Below are 16815 nucleotides of genomic sequence, written 5' to 3'. Positions count from 1 at the left end.
CTGGATTATGCAGCCCAACACAGGGTAGGCCAGAGGATCAGCAGGAAGATGTGCTGGATAGCATACAGAGCACAATGTTCATGAACTGGGCACCAGTGATTCGTACAGAATGTCCAGTTCTACTTGAATACATTTTATAAGGGGACTGAAGCAGTGTCCTGTTTCTAGCCAGACAGGATGTTTCTTGGGCACTGCAGTCCTGGCCCAGCCCCACAGTTGGGCTCCTGAAGAAAACAAGGCTGTGTGAAGAACAGTTTGGGGCATGAATTGGGGTGGGGGCTGGATTGGAGGGACACAGTCACTGGGTCACTAAAACCATGGTTCCTGAGCCCTCCCTAGAGGAGGGAGATTGGTCTGGAACTCAGGGCATTCATGGAATTACACAGTCAGTAGCTATACACATGGCTTCACATACATGAGTTCCAGACACACAGTTACAAACCCCCACGTACCCAGATCGGCCACAGCTGCACCCAATTGCAGCTGGACACTATGCATGCAAGCTGTTCCCTCCCCAGCCCCCCAGTCCTCTCTGCCTTGGCCACCCTCCTCTTGCCCTCCAGCCTCACCAGTCGTACTGGTGTCTAGTCCCAGCTCCACCATTCAGCTCTCATCCACGGAAGCTTCCTGTAGTGCTGTGTGAAAATCCGAATGGTCAGGATGATTGAGCACAGCATCAGGATGAGGCAGAGGCCCAGCAGGATCCACTGTTTTTTGGCAACTAGGCGGGGCTCCATGGCTACGCCCAGGAAGTAGGCCTTGGGCTGTGTCTCAGGGGCACTGGAGTCCTGTGAACTGGTGTCCTGGGCATCGATGTCCTGGGACAGTGACCTTTTTTCCAGGGCATACAACCTGTGGGCCAGCAGTAGGGCTACCAGGAACATGACCAAGCTGAGGGCCAGCAACACCCACTGCCCAAATTTGGCCTGGTCAGAGTCCAGCTCCAGACTCAGAAATGTCACTTTGTCTGTGTCTTTTCCTGTGGAAGATATGGGAGTCTTGTAGAGCAGGCAGAAGGAGGGAGGGAGCCCTAGGGTGCCCCATGGAAATCAGAGTACCTGACTGCCACTGGCCTCCTCCCTCAGCCTCAGGCTCCTACCTTCCAAGCCATAGGTGAGGGCATTGCCCTGGAAGGAGGGTGAGAAAGAGGCGTAGAAGGGAGAGGAGGAGGATATGGGCCTAGATAGGGCTACGTCCCCATGGTGCCCCGTGGTGGCTCCATGCAAGGGTGTCAGGAGGAAAGAACCCCACCCTGTGCTCAGATGCCAACCTGGCCCTCTAGCTGAACAGTGTGCAAGGAAGCAACTGAGCCAGTGGCTGGGCCGTGGGCTGTGGTCTTGGCCAAGGCTGCAACAGGTGCAGACAGGGTCATGTAGCCACAAGGCTGTTGCTTGTTCAAGCCAGGTCATAGATAGGCTAGGGGTTAAGGCTGGGTTAGGGTAGGGACTGGCCTGGAGCAGCCTAGGGTTAGGGCTTGGGGCTGTACCAGACCTAGCACCAGGGTCAGATGATCAAACCTTCAAAGGTACAGCTGAAGTCTGGCCAGCCCAGGATCTCCCCCTGCCGCACGTTCTCGGTGACCAGCCAGTTCAGCAGGGGTTTGAAGTAGGTCATGAGGGCCTTTGTGGACACTTCAGTCTGCCCAGTTATCTTCTGCAGGACTTCTGGCCAGGGCCTGCTTGAGCCCATCTTTAGGATATCTCTGGGAGAGTGGATACAGCTGTGAGGCTGTGTGGGAGCATCAGCTGGTGCTGCTGGGAGCCCTCCGTGTGCCCCACCCTGGCCCTACGGCTTTGCTAACCAGACTCTTCCCATAGAGCTCAGCGCTGTGGATAAAATCACGAGCTCTGAAATAAGACCCACCTGGGTTTGAATCCTGTGGGGCTTTGGGCCAGTGACTTAACCTCTCTGAGTCTCAGTGTCCATATTCATAAAATGGAGATTACAGTACTACCTCCTAGGGTTGGCATGATGATTAAATAGACACAATGCTGGGATCATAGTAGATGGACGATAGATGTTAGCGGCTGATTATTATTACCGCCACTGTGATGATCATTATTCTCCTGGACTCAGATAGGCATCAAGTCTTGAGACGCTGTTTCCCATGAGGTGCTCTGTGTCAGTAGGAGGAGGGGCCGCTCCTTTCTGGTCTCATGGGGAGTGTGTGGGAGGATTAGGGAGATGGCGAGCGTGGGATGTGCTGTGTATTGCCTGCAGCATTGTACTAATGTCAGGTGTCACCAAGCACATCCGGTATTTGGTGGCAGGGGGACCAGCCTGAGGCTTGGTGGGGGCACAGAGTGTGCTGAAGCCAGGGCTCTGGGCTGCTCCCCACTGGGGCCCCCCACGGAGGCGGTGGGGGGCATACGTTGATCCTTCTTAACCTGTGTCCCCATCTGACCAGGAGAGAGATGGGCTCTAGAGGCCCACAAGTCAGACGGCGGAGTCTAGACCAACAGGACTCAGGTTCAAGACTCAGCAGTGCTACTTATGGGCCGTATAACCTCAGGCAACCAACTCAACTCCTCTTAGCCTCAGTTTCTCCATCAGCAAAATGGGCCCCATTAATACCCACTTTTCACTGTGGTGCAGATTAAGCCAATAATGGTAGTGAAGGAGGGCTTTGCAGCATATGCACACTTGTATGCATCGTTTCATAAACGACGGAGAAAGAATGAGGGGGAAACTAAAGGTTAGTGGATCCTTGACAGAAACTGCTAGGGAAAAATGTAGTTAAGATCCAAGAGAAATGCAGGAGAAAAGTCATGAAGGCTAAAAGAAAAACAAAACAAAACCCCACAACTAACTTTAGGTAAGAGGATTTTATCAGATGCAGGGTCCTTGGAGAAAGGAAGGACCCGATGAGAGAAACATTTTGACCACTGAGTCTACCCATTTAGAAATAGTCCTTCAGGCTCAGTGGGACAAGAGGTTTGACCCAAACCCAGCCCACAGCCAACGTGGCCAGCACATGAGACTTGCAAAGGTGGTAACTAGAATCCTCAACTCCACGGCGGCTGTAATGGGCCCCATGGACAAGGTCAGGCTTACCACGGCTGGCTGGATGAGCCAAGGGCTTTGGGAACTTGGACCAAATCCACTTCAACTCTCCATTCCCAGCAGAACCAACCCAGAGCAATCACATATAGGAAGATGAGTCAAATTCTAAGATGTATTAGGTAAAAGAGCAGCCAAGAATCTTGCCCTCCCCCTTCTCCTCTGCAAGCACTCACCCCACTCACACAGCACTCACACAACCTATATTCCACTCTGCTCTGTCTCATTTCTCCAAAGCTCAGGACATCCCCCTTTCTCAGAGCCCTCTCCTCTGCCCTCTGCCCAGAAAATAGCATTCAAAGTCCTAAACCTGGAACTTGGGGTCTTCCCTGTCATCCAGGAGTCTGGATGGCAACATGTGAGGATGGGTGAGCAATGACCTGTGTTGACTGGCAGGTGCTTTGGTGCCGAGTCAGATCCTGGGAGCCTTGTGTGCCCTGGGGGTGGTGGTAGGACAGGGGGTGGTGCGAATGACCGAGGTCAAATGTCCCACCAATCAAGTGGTGAAGGCTCAGAGTTAAAAGTGAGTTGATGTATAGAAAACAGATGTCTGCCATTTCTTGCACTTCTGCTCTTGGGGACAGAGATCCCCTACTGGTCCCCGGCATGACCTCCTCTTCCTCTCTGCATGTTCACCAAAACCCTTTCCTACTGTGCTAACTCCTTTCTTGTAGTATGGTTATTGATTTATCTTGTGGCCCATTGCCCCCTGCTGGACACAGGGCAGGCTGATTGGCACGTGCACAAGTAAATGTTTGCTGAATGAATAAATAATGGGAGGCCGGAGACATGAATGCAGAGAGCAGAGAGGCCCTTATGTTCCACACATTCAGCAAAGCTCAAACATGGGCAGTTGGCTATCATAAACCCTTGTGTGAAAAGATGGAAAAGCAAACAGACTAGGTTGATAATCGGCATGCAAGGTGCAGCCCTCCCTGGGAGCCAAGCCAGGGGATCAGTCCTGCAACCCCATCTGGCCTAGTGGTTACTGACAAAATCCATGGTGGAATCACACATATGCTCATTAAATTCGCAGAGGATACTAAATTATGTGGCTATGTTAATCCTCTGGGAGACAGGAATAAAACTCAAGATGACCTTGACCAATTGGGAAATGGACCCACTGAAAGGGGTTGAAAATTGGTGGGGAAAAGACCATGTCAGTGGGTGGGCTCTGCATCCCAGTGGTTGGAACACTGATCTTGGAGCCTGCCGACCCAGGTCTAACCTCACCAGCCCTGTATCCCTTGATTGGTGGAAGCAACAGTGTGAATGAGAATGTGCTCTGGAGTCAGTTTGGGACTCAAAGCCTGATTTTGCTACTTGCTAGATCAGTGATGGGCAATCATATTATCTCTCTTAGCTTTAGTTTCATTATTGATGAAATGTGGCTAATCATATCCACTTTGCAAGTTATGAGCTGCTCATGTGAGACCTTGAAAGAACGCTCCTTAGAAAGCCCAGCCTCTAATAGCAAATGCTCCCCACCATCGGGTCAGCCTCCCACCCCTCCACATTTGCTTCAGGACAAAACCACCTCCGCGGAGGCAGGAATGAAAAGGATAGCTGGGGACCAAGTGCAGGAAAAAAGATTGGGGGTTAGGGAGTCAAAGTGGACCACATGCTGACCAGAGCATTCCAAAGGTTGATATGAAAGCAACCTGCAGCGGCCTGGGAGCTACATCCGGGCACCCCAAAAAGAGGTGGGAAGAGCAGTGTGGGCCCAAGGGTGCAGCAAATGCTGCCGAGGCTAGGCGAGCCCCTTGGGAGGGAAGGATGAAGGGATTCGGATGGAAGTCTGGGGGCTGAGGCCTGACTCCAGCAGTGACTTCCCATCTGGGACAGTTTGATTTATTGGCGTGTGTGTGTGTGTGTGCGTGTGTGTGTGAGTGAGGGAGGGTGTAGTAGTGAATGTGTGCAAGTTTGTGTGCGAGTGTGTGGGTATGAGAATGTGTGTGTGTGTGAGAGAGAGAGAGAGAGAGAGAGCAGGAGAGGCTAGATAGTCTCTCTGACCACGAGGGGCTACACACAAGGAAATGGGCTTCAATTATTGTAGGAGAGACTGCAGTCTGACACAAGGAAGAACTTCCACTGAACTCTAAGGTCAATGAGGCCTGCTCGAGGTGCCTAGGGTGGCCTGGTGAGGAGAGGGGGCCGGGGGCAGGCATCCAGCAAGGGGCAGGGAAGCTGAGAACAGATGAGGGAGGAGAGCACTCACTCCAGGAGCTTGCCAGCCGTCTTGGAGTTATAGATGTCGCACTGGTGCAGTGGGCCCACGTGACCCGAGGCCTTGCACAAAGCTTCGTGGAACTGGAACTGGAGCACGAGGCTGATGAAGTACCTGGGTAGAGGAACGGGAGGGCAGGCTGGGGAGCTGGTGCCAGGGGCGGAAAGTCCAGAGCCATGTGGGGCCTGGCAGCTCTGATGGGCAGGGGCCCGAGGGCTCTGCCAGGGCCCAGTCTTCCTGGGCGGAGGCTCCTTCGGCAAGGTCCCACCTCAGCCAGGGGCTCTCCTTCTTAGCCTTCTGAACCAACCCTTACCTTCTTCTTTTCTGCCCTCCTCTTGGGGACAGTACAGATGCTTTAGAATATTCCCAACAGCTCTACCCCCCCTCCCCAACAGGATCTGATCTAAAAGCCCAAATTATCCTAGGGTGGGGCCCTCCGGAGGCTGCGCGACCCAACAGAGGAGATCTGGGGGGAACATTTGGATCTAGGGCCTTCCTGGGAATCCTCAGCCTGGTTCCCATTATCCCCCAACCCCCAACTCCCAGAGTTGCTTCTGCTGGCAGGGCCCAGACCGTTACCGTATATAGGGCATGCTGGCAGAGATGTGGAACTTGGCACCGGGGTCAAAGTCTTCCTCTGTCCGAGGGATGGGGGGACACAGGCCCTGGTACTTCAACCTGCCAGGGAGAGCAGGGGGCTGGTACCACCTAGCTGGGTTCTCAAAACCTTTTCCCCTGGAAGCACTTGCATAGCTACCAAAAGTGGACTTGGCAGACACAGGACACTTAATGCATTTTTATAGATTAAATAAATGAGTTGAAAACACGTGGGATTGGGAATCAGAATCAAATAGTAACAGTAGTTAACACTGACTTCCTCTGTGGAAGAACCGTGCTAAGCTCTTCACACAGACTCACTTGACACCATCATGGTTCTGGGGACTTGGGAGGGAATGGGCTAAGCAAGGTCTTGCTTATAATCTTAATGATGGAGATGGTTAGAGACCAATCCACAAGGTCGTTTCATCTGGCAAGAAGTGCCAAGAAGAAAACAGAATAGCATCTCTGTGGCATGGTGCTGTTATTATTCCCAGTTTACAGATGAGGAGACCAAAGTTTAGAGGTCAGGGAACTGGTGGGAGGTCACAGAACTAGTCATTGGCAGCTCCCGTTAACTTTCAGATCCCATTAACCCTCTGCGCTGTGTGACTGTGGGAAAGTTACTAATTGTCACTGAGCCCTGTTGCAAAACGCTGTCTGCAAGATGGGGGTAAAATGATCCATCTTTGGGGAAGAGACAAAGTCTATGAAAAGTTCTCATTGATTGACTATTGGCCCACTGGTCGCCTCTGAACCATTCTCTGGGGTCAACAGACAGTCGGGTGGTTGCTCTCCCAGGCTTCCTTGTTCAGGCCCAGGAACTTGCCACCTCTCTCCCTTCGCCCCTGGTTTCCACCATTGGTGGTGGTGGGTGCAGTTGACCCAGGGAGGGAAAGGGCCCCTGCAGGTACACTAGAGGGCTGGTGGGGGTTGCCCTTGGAGGAGTACAAGGTCAAGACCCTGCCAACCTCACCAGTAATGCTGGGGCCTGAATTTGGGGTGGGGGTAGGAGGGTGAGTGGACGAAGAGAGGAGCACCCAGCTTTGCCACCCTCGGTTGCCATGTGACCGTGGGCTGGTCACACATTCTTCTCCTGTGAATGACCATGAGATGTTGCACAGGTTCAAAGAAACATAAGGGCCTTGTGCAGAGCAGGCAGCCCCTTCATGGTCACCCCAGACCATGCTGTGGCTAGCAGACTCGAGCAGGTCAGTCTGAGGCCTGGTGGAGATGGAGCGCCCTGGCCATGGGCATTCATTATCCCATCAGACAGCCAGTGGTCGGTGAGGAGATGCACCATGGACACCCCTCACCCAAGAGTGGTGCTGCCTGACTGCTGGCGGGCTCCTTCGGCAGCCAGTTCTGACCTTGGACATGCCTAAGAATGCTAAACCAGAGGCAGTCATGCATGTGCGTTGGGGCGGCAGGAAAAGGGGCAGTGGGCTTGCCTCTCTCCCATGCGGACTCTTTCCACGGAAGGGAAAGAGCTCAGGCCACCAAACACCCTTCTGCTAGCCCCACTGGTGGGAACCGGAAGAGAGAGGAGGAGCAGGGGGGCCTGCCCAGTGGTCAATGTTTTGTTCTTGGAGGAGCCCAGGTGCACCCTTGTGTGAGCTTCCCAGCTACCCAGGAGCAGGCAGGGCCACTGCCAGGGTCCCTAGAGAGGTTAAGAGGTCAGCTCAGTGCTGGTCCCAGATTCAGCGTGAGGCTGATCCCCTTTAGTAGGGGTCCACTTTAGCAGGGATGCTTTTATCTGAGGATAGCGAACAGCCAGTACTATCCCAGGGTCCCCCCCACCATGGCTGCCAGGTCACCAGCATGGGCACACCTAACTCTGCCCTCCCAGGAGAGGCAGCAGCATCCTATGGCGAGGGGCAGTGCCCTTAAGGCTGACCGGAAAGCCCAGCCCACCAGGGGTGGAGGGGGCAGAGAGCCCAGGGCAGTCATCCTCTCCCCACCTGAGGTTCCACCACTCCTGGTTGTAGGTGTCCTTCCGGATGGTGCCATCAAAGACCTTCCAGCGAAACAGGTCCATCAGGTAGGCGAAGGGGATGAAGGCGATCTTCTCCAGGGCAATGCCCATCAGGAAATTGACCTCCTCCTCTAGGGAAGGGGGGGCAGTCAGGAGGTGGCCCCCGGCTCTCCCTCCCTTTAGCCTTGCCCAGAGAGCCCCGGCGGCAGCCTCAGGCTCAGCTGCCCTGCTACGGTCCTCTTGGTCCCCATCACCTGAGTCCTGGTGCTGGTGGCTGAGCAGGCCTCTGTTGAGCAGGTGCTTGTGGGAGGAGGCCGAGAGGGTGATCATCGACCCCACGGCCTCTTCAAAGGCTGGGTTGGCGCCTGCGCGGAAGATCACAGAGAGGTTCTTGTACTGCAAGAAGTACTGGATATGGCCCATCTGGTGGAAGATGGAGAGCAGGTCTTCTATGGTCACCTCGGTGCACTTCTTTATCCTAGGGTTAAAGGGCAGGGGTCAAGGAGCATGGGGAGGCCCCGGGAGAAGGGGAGATCTCTGCATTCAGACTCCATGGAGGGATTGGGGTGGTTGGGCTGGAGACCACCAGGGCCTTGGGTGCTGTCCCTTCTCACTCCAGGTCCCCCTTGCCTATGTTGCCAGCTCACATCCCCCTCCGCTGCCTGGCTCCAGCCCTGCTCGCACACCTCCTTGCACACCTCCTAAGACCGGCAGACAGAGGGGGAGCGGACCGAAGAGAAGAAGAGCGAGAGAGGGGCGGGAGGGTGGTGCTGGCGCAGGGTGAGACCTGAAGTCCTTGCCGTTGTAAAAGTCCCAGGCGGAGGCGTGGCACTCCACCTCCCGCCCATCGGCTGGCCTTTCCATCATTGATTTTTTCCAGAAGTCGGGAGGGGTGGAAAGCAGCCCCAGGGAGGTGAAGAACTTGTCTGCCTCTTCGAACATTTTGGAAGGCTTCCAGTGCTGTGGGGAAGAGGGGGTGTGTGGGGCCCTGCCCGGGGACCGGGGCAGGGAGGGGGGTGGGTGCAGCACCGGGGGGGGGGGCAGACAGAGGCCGAGTACTAACCTGGCTTTTCATGATCTTCGTGATATCCTCAGGGGGCTTCCTCGGGAAGGGCAGGACCAGATCTAAGATGTTGACCCAGGACTGAGCCCACATGTTCCCTGGAAGGGGGCATGCAGGGGCTCAGAGGGGGCCGGAGAGCGTCCCTCCCTTTACTGGGTGCCCGCTTGGAGGCCTGCTCCGCCCACCCCACTCTGCTACCAGCTAGGGCTTTACCCAGCAGGTGGGCAGGGATGGGCCCCCTTGGGTCGATAAGCTCGGGCCCGTAGTGGCGGTGCAGGGCCCGACGCACGTAGGCGTGCAGGTTCAGGTAGAGCGGCTGCAGCTCCTGGTAAAGCTGCTCCAGATCCTGTTCTAGCGAGTCAGACTCGTACTTGGACCGCCACAAGGCCCCCATGTCTTTGTAACCTAGGACAGGAGAGGGGGCTCAGAAGCACTCACCACCCACCCTTCCTTCCGCCCTGGCCTGGCAGGCAGGAGACCCAGGCACTTTCTGGGGAAGCCACTTGACCTCCCTGTTCCTCAGGGTCTTCATCTGCCAAATGGGAAATGTGCCTCCCAAGGTCACTGTTCAGATTGGATGAGATCGGGGGTGGAAAAGCACTTGGCAAAGTACACACTCCGTGCTCCTCACCGTGCCTGGTTGGATAGGACCCGGATGAGGCCCTGGTCCTCACACCCACCCCGAGCCCCACCCATCCAAGCCCTCCGACCACCCTGGCTCCTTTCAGATCCTCCCAAACACTGGCTCCTCCCATCGCAGGGCCTGGGACGCTCTTTCACTTCTTGCTTGCCTTCTTTCAGGCCTTGGGGAAGTGTCTCGAGGCCTCCCCTTCCCCTTCTCTCTCGGCACTTGTCCAGAGATGTGTGTTTGCATGAATCTTGTCTGTCCCCCAGACCGTAGGCCCTACCTAGAAGGGTGGACACCTTCTCTGTCTTTTCACCTACAAATCCTTAGAAACTCTCCAGGGCCTGGCACACAGTAGGTGCTCAAGCAATGTCTGTAGACCAATGGTGAATGAAACACCTTTGCTTCCCCCAGCCGCAGGGCTCAGGGGCCCCATCTCCAGGTCCTACTACCGCCCTTACCCTCTGCAGACTCTGCTTTGCCCTCCCCACTGCGGCCTGTGCCCTGGGCCATCTGCACAGACTGGGCTGGCCCGGGAGGGGGGCGGGGGCCTCACCGTTGAGCTTTGCAGCCTTGTTGCTGAGCTGCACGTAGCGCTCAATGGTGATGCGAAGCTGACGACCCACAGCGTCCCGCCAGCCCTGCCAGGCCCACAGCAGCTCCTTCGGGTCCCGGGAGGTGGCCATGACTTCTTGGAGGTCTATGCCCAGGAAAAGGAGCCAAGGTGGGGCCCCCCCTTGCCTGCCTCCTGCCCTCACCTGCAGACCCTCCTCCCCCAACAAGTGAGTGCAGTTGGGGCAGGGAGGACAATAGTAATCGGGGGTCGGCTTGTGCAAGGGGCTGATGCTGGAGACTCTGGGGTGGGATGGGGGCAGGGCTTGGGTGCTCACCAGGCTCCAGGGGCAGGCAGGGTCCCTCATTCAGGCACACCTGGGCCATGCTGTATGTCGTCTCCATGTAGGCCAGAAGCTTGTTGTACTGGGGGGGGCAGGTGTCACCTAGAGCAGGCCTGCGCCCTTGCGCCCACCCCCAGCACGAGCCCCACAAGCTGGGAGGGGCAGGCCTGTCTGAGGCATCTTCCCACCAGCCTTTGTTTCTCTCCTCCCCCCAGAGGAAGCTCTAGCCCTGCCCGCCAACCTCCCTCCTGCCCAGGCAGCCTGGCTTCCCCCCAGCGCCCACCCCAACCAGCCCACCCACCCCTGGGGTGGGGAGCATGTGCCTGGAGACCTGGGGGTTCCATCCATCACCTCCTGGAGCTCGTCCTGGGGCAGGGCCGCCTTGTCTATGTTCTGCAGCTTACTCAGCATGCGCTTCACGGTCGCATCGTGGAACCTGGAGGTCTTAAACAGGCGGGCCCGGGTGCCAAAGTACAGCATGTGCTGGGACCTCTCTGAGTCCTTGTGCAGCTGGAATGAGGGTCACCATACTTATCATGGGAAGTTAGGGAGGGAGGAAGGGCCCCACATTGAACTCCAGGGTCACAGTCCTTCCAACCTCCTCCCAAAACCTACTTTAAGGGTTCACAATCCCTGGAAATTTGCTAAGAGGGAGAAGGGAAGGAGCCTGGGTCTTTAAAAGCAAGGAGGTAATATTTACGAGGGGAAAGAAACAAGAGATTCTTGCCCAGACTGCTTCTGGGGCCAGCAAGAGGCCCGGAGCTTGCAGCCTGCTTTGACATGTACTTTGGGGATTCCCTCCTTCCTCTAGCTCTGGACAGGGGCAGAAGATATGGTTCCCCCATTTCCTCCCACCCCCCACCAGATCCCGGAGAAGAGCAAGGGGAGAAGGGGCTGAAGTTGAGGTGGTACCACACCATCTCCTCCCGATTTTTCTTGGTGATGTTGGTGACGTAGTTCCACGTGGCCTCCATGAACTGGTTCCACACAACGTGGGCGGTATGCTCATAAAACTGCAGGAACGCCTTTGCCACGGTCTCATTGTAGAACTTGTCTGCGGAGAAGGAGGTGGGCATCATGCTGTCCTGGGAGGGGCCCACCCCTGACTGGTCCCCTTGTCTGGTCCCAGGTTCCTTCAGGTCCCAGCCCCACCTAAGCTCTGATCACCCTCGGTCCTGAGCCATGGCAAAAGCTGCCCATAACAGAAGAGGACAAATAGAGAAGGTCCATGGCAAGTCCATCTTGTGCCCATGGCCAAGAGAACAGCAGAGCTGGGTGAGGCTATGGACCAATGGCGGTCCAGCTCCATATTGTGACATCAGGGCCTGAAGGGCTAGCCATGGAATGTCAGAACTGGAAAACCCCCTCCCACCTTCTGGTCCAACTGTTCCCATTTTACAGGTGAGGAGACTGAGGTCAAGCCACATGACCTGGTTCACACAGCTAGTTAGTGGCAGAGCCAAGAAGAGAACCAGGGCTCTTGATTTTTAGGCCAAAGCTTATTCTGGTCTGCTTGGTCACTTTTCCTTGGCATTGGAATCACCCTTGGACCTTGGCCAGGGATTGATGAGACCCTTGCCCTCCACAGGCTGGCATCACCTCTGAGAAGGCGGGTAGGATGATGGATGAATGGATGAGTGGATGGATAGATGTATCGAAGTGACATCTCTGGGTCTCTGGAATCTGGAAGCACAGGTGTCTCTCCCTGTTCTTCTGACTTGACCTCTTATGTTCTCATTTTTGGCCTCCTTCTCTCTTATGAGATGTGTAATCATTCCTAGGGCAATACAGGACCCTTCCTCCCTTCCCCTTGTCCTTATATCTGTTTCCCCAGGGATAGCTGGACACTATGAGTTTGCAGTCAGGAGGAAGCACAGGAGGTAGAGGGCTGTGAGGGCTGCGGGGAATGTGTGGCTGGCACCTTCCATTCAAGATGCATGTCCCTAAGTACCCGAGCCTGGTTTGAACACCAGCTGGCAGGACCCCAGCTCTCTGCTAGGCTTGGTGACTCCCCACTAGCCTGACACACTTAGTCTGGGGGAGATGAGCTCATCTATCTCACCTTGGGATTTCTTCCTCAGATTCACTTTCCTCCACACTCACATGCCCTCCACCGTGTGTTCCTTTCACTCTCCCTGCTTGGTCCAGGTGCACCCACATCCTCCCAGATGCTTCACCTCTTCACATGAGCTGACATCCCCCAGAGAAACCGACCAAATAACCCTCCAAATATGATGCTATGATCAAAATTATTTAAAACACAAAGAAAGAAAAAAATCAGTGACACTTTTGGTTAAGCTGCCAACTGAGTTCTGCTTCAAGCATATAGACATGCTTGATAAAATATAGTATTTTGTTGTCGTTAACGATAGTCATCATGCTGTACCTTACATTTCCCAGGACTTATTTATCTTATAACCAGCAGCTTATGCCTTTTGCCTACCTTCACCCATTTTGTCGACCCTCCCACCCCTGCTTCTGGCAACTACTGATCTGTTCTCTGTGTCTATGAGCTCAGTTTTTGGTGCATATGTATACCACATGTATATGCATATGTACACCATATGTATACCTTTTCATTATCCATTCACCTGTCATTAGACACTTAGGTTGTTTCCACGTCTTGGTTATTGTAAATTGTGTTGCAGTGAACATGGGAGTGCAGATATCTTTTCAAGACAGCGATTTTTTTTTTTTAAGATTTTATTTATTTGTCAGAGAGAGAGAGAAAGAGAGAAAGCACAAGCAGGGGGAGCTGCAGGCGGAGGGAGAGGGGGAAGCAGACTCCCCGCTGAGCAGGGAGCCTGATGCGGGATTTGATCCCGGGACTCTGGGATCATGACCTGAGCCGAAGCAGACGCTTAACCGACTGAGTCACCCAGGCGTCCCGCGATTTTATTTTCTTTGTATAAATACCCAGAGTGAAATTGCTGGGTCATATAGTAGTTCTGTTTTTCACTTTTTGAGGAACCTCCATACCGTTTTCTGTGGTGGCTGCCAATTTACATTCCCACCAACAGTGCACAAGAGTTCCTTTTTCCCCACATCCTTGCCAGCACCTGTTATTTCTTGTCTTTTTGATAACGGCCATTCTACCAGGCATGAGGTGCTATCTAATTGTGGTTTTGATTTGCATTTTCCTGATGATTAGTGATGTTGGGCACTATTTCATGTACCTGTTGGCCATCTGTATGTCGTCTTTGGAAAAATGTCTGTCCAGTTCCTCTGCTCATTTTTTAATTGGTATGTTTGTTTGTTTTGGAGTTCTTTATATATTTTGGGTATTAATCCCTTACCAGATATGTAATTTGCAAATATTTGCTCCCATTCTGTAGGTTGCCTTTTCATTTTGTTGATGATTGGCTTTGCTTTTTAAAATGCAAAATACAGAGCTGAGATGGAAAGCAAGAAAGGGAACTCTTCAGATGCTGGGGAGACAAAGAGGGCTCATGCAGCAGTGAGTAGGGGCCCATGTGGGAAATCAGAGTACGTCTATTCCCAAAATGCTGCAGCATGGCTGCCTGTATGGGGAGAGCTGATCCTCCATCAAGCTGGGAGCCAGCAGATGGCTTCCTTTCTAAGGGGGTCCTGCAAGAAGCAACCATGAATTTGACCCTGGGGACATCCTCACAACACATGCACATGCCGTGCGCATGGGACCCTGCAGAAGAATGTTCCCACTGAAAACGGCTCATAGGTCAAGATGACCAAGTATAAGAGAAAGTGTGTGCCGCGAGGGTCAGTAATGATCACCGGTCTCCTCTGAGCCCTTTTCCAGGTGTTAGGGACCCTTTGAGAGCTTTGAGTATGTGAATCCTCATAAAAAATATATGAGGTACATACTGTGATCAACACTCCCACTTTATAGATGAGGAAACAGAGGCACAGAGAGGCTGAGGAACTTGCTTACAATCACACAGCTGGCAAGTAGTGGAGGTGGGACTCAAATCCACATGGGCTGGCTCCAGAGCCTGTGCTAAATGACAGACACACCTGAGGAAGGACAGGTCTTGGAGCAATCTGAAAGGGGTTTAAAATATAGATCTTGGGCACCTGCCTGGGTGGCTCAGTCGGTTAAGCGACTGCCTTCGGCTCAGGTCATGATCCTGGAGTCCTGGGATCGAGTCCCGCATCGGGCTCCCTGCTCATGTGCTGGCCTCCCCCCTGGCCCTCCCCCCTCTCATGTGCTTGCTCTCTCTCTCACTCTCTCAAATAAATGAATAAATAAAATCTTAAAAAAATATAGATCTTTACACCATATGGAAAGATTAAATGAAACTGGATTAAAGACCTAAGCATAAGAGCTAAGATCCTGAAACTCTTGGAAGAAATCATTTGGGAAGAGCTTCCTGACATTCGATTTGGCAGTGCTATCTTGGATAGGACACCAAACGCACAGACAACAATGACCACGAAAACCACACTGGACTTCATCAATTTTAAAAACCTTTGCACATCAAAGTACACTAACAACAGAGCACAAAGGCAACCCACGGAATGGGAGAAAGTGTTTGTAAATCACGTATCTGGTTAAGTGATTAATATCTGGAATATATAAAGAACTCCCAAACTCGGCAATGAAAAAAAAGCAACAACTCAATTTAGAGGGGGGCAAAGGACTTGAATAGGCATCTCTCTAAAGAGGAGATATAAACAGATAATAAGCGCTTGAAAAGATGCTCAATATCATTAATTATTAGGGAAATGCAAATCAAAACCGTGAGATACCGCTAGGATGAGTATTACCAAACCACCCAGAGAACCTCATCTGTTGGTCAACACGTGGAAAACCTGGAAGCCTCGTGCAGCTGGGAATATAAAATAGTGCAGCCACCATGAAAAATAGTATGGTGGTTCCTCAAAAAATTATAGGATTACCATGAGATCGAGCAATTCCAATCTGGGGCCCGTATTCAAAAGAATTGGAAGCAGGGTCTAGAGCAGATACGGTGGTGATGGTTGCAGGGCAATATGAATGTACTCAATGCCACTGAACTGCATGCTTAAAGATGGTTAAAATGGCATATTGTATGGTGTGTACATTTTACCATGACTTAAAAAAAATACAGATCTTAAAGTGATAAAAAAAAAAAAAAGAATAGAATCCATGAAGCAAGAATGGGCTTTTGTGAACACACAGGAGATTTGAAAGAGAGATGTGAAAATGAAAAATACAGTTATTAAATTAGAACAACGAAAATCCCTACGGACAGGTGAAGCAGCAGACTGAAATGCGAAGACACGACTGGGGAATCTCCTGGAACGCAGGACAGAGAAAGAGACAAGAACTATGAGCAAGGATTTAGGAGACACAGAGGGCAAAATAGAAAGCCCTGAGCAGTATCTGGTAGAAGACCCCCAAGAGGAGCCTGGAGAGAAGGGGGAGAGTGGCATTCAAAGAGATGATGCCCTCATTTCCAGAACTGAAGGAAGCCGAGTCCCCAAGTGAACAAGCTCATTGCACTCCCAGGAAGTCAATGGTGCAAAAACCATGAGAAAGTTCCTAGAAGGCACTGGAGGGAGATGTGAGCATTCAGCTGTCTCCAGCAAGCTGCTCTGGACATTTTCCTCCATCTGTCTAGTGAGGGGCTGATCTCTGCTTGACTTTCCTGCTCTCACAGTCTGTGACTGGGGGTGGTGATGCGTTCATTATCAAGAGAGGAAACTATATACTTGAAGTTGCATATTATCTCATCTAATCTTTGTAGCAATCATGAGAGGGTTTGCAAGAACCGTTTTACAGGCTCAGAAAATGGAATTCTCCAGGTCACATAGGTGGTAAGTACAGAGGCAGGATTTGACTCGGGCCTAAACCAAAGCCACGGGATTCACTTACGTTAGAGCCAGGGTGGGACAAGAAGGGGTTTGAGAGATCGGAGAAACTGTCCAGCGACCACCCACCTTTGGCCCTTGTAGGTAAGAGCTGGTCACGGAGGAGTGATCAGCTGTCAGACATTAGCAGGTACAACGCAGGGAAGGGCTCAGACTTCAGGGCCATCGGTAGAAAATGCCAGAATGGCTTCTCTTTCTGCTGTCACCCCCTCCCCTTCCTCTGCCTTCTTCCAGGTAGACCCAGTCTTACCCTCCTCACCTGAGGCAGCAGCAACAGGTGTCTAAGCAATTTTAATATTTCAAAAGGTCTAGGGGATAAAGCTGGTCAGGCGGAACCCAATGTTAAGTTTCTTTGTCCTCAGTCTGTAGCTCAGATCTCTGGGTGTTGAATGCTGGTACCCTCATGCTGTTCTACCAGCTGGGACAGGCAGTATGAACGCCCATGTTCACAAAGATCGGAAACCGGGTGTTGTGACAATGACCTTTGTCTGGCAGGCCAGGAGCTTTTAAAACATCAGGCTGGGGAGGAGAGTAATTAAA

At 52.8% G+C, this 16815-nt stretch overlaps 1 protein-coding gene across 1 annotated transcript; it reads right to left on the bottom strand.

The window, feature by feature from the left end:
* Positions 1–584: 584 nt before the first annotated feature.
* LOC123854698 (angiotensin-converting enzyme-like protein Ace3) lies at positions 585–11752 on the bottom strand. The gene is made up of 15 exons (XM_045890189.2): positions 11596–11752; positions 11361–11497; positions 10795–10953; positions 10438–10525; positions 10104–10247; positions 9136–9327; positions 8923–9020; positions 8647–8819; positions 8114–8337; positions 7846–7990; positions 5867–5965; positions 5279–5401; positions 1518–1702; positions 826–979; positions 585–795 (listed from the first exon to the last, which is right to left on the bottom strand). Exons 1-15 carry the CDS (start codon positions 11750–11752, stop codon positions 585–587), a joined length of 2289 nt encoding a protein of 762 aa, XP_045746145.2.
* Positions 11753–16815: the final 5063 nt, after the last annotated feature.

Source organism: Mirounga angustirostris, unplaced genomic scaffold (genome assembly GCF_029215605.1).
Source record: "Mirounga angustirostris isolate CCGP_5_RB_7025 unplaced genomic scaffold, mMirAng1.0.hap1 SCAF_17, whole genome shotgun sequence".
In the NCBI taxonomy this organism is placed as follows: domain Eukaryota; kingdom Metazoa; phylum Chordata; class Mammalia; order Carnivora; family Phocidae; genus Mirounga; species Mirounga angustirostris.
Note: the sequence above shows the minus strand (reverse complement) of the source record. Positions and strands in the feature narration are given on the sequence as shown.

Excerpts from the sequence above, each read along its gene's own strand:
- LOC123854698 (XM_045890189.2), bottom strand. The coding sequence starts at position 11,752 with ATGGAGCTGGACCGCCATTGGTCCATAGCCTCACCCAGCTCTGCTGTT. Across the intron at positions 10,248-10,437 it reads CTGCCTGCCCCTGGAGCCTG|ACCTCCAAGAAGTCATGGCC; the intron begins GTGAGCACCCAA and ends TCCTGGGCATAG. Across the intron at positions 5,966-7,845 it reads CAGGAGTGGTGGAACCTCAG|GTTGAAGTACCAGGGCCTGT; the intron begins GTGGGGAGAGGA and ends TCTCCCTGGCAG.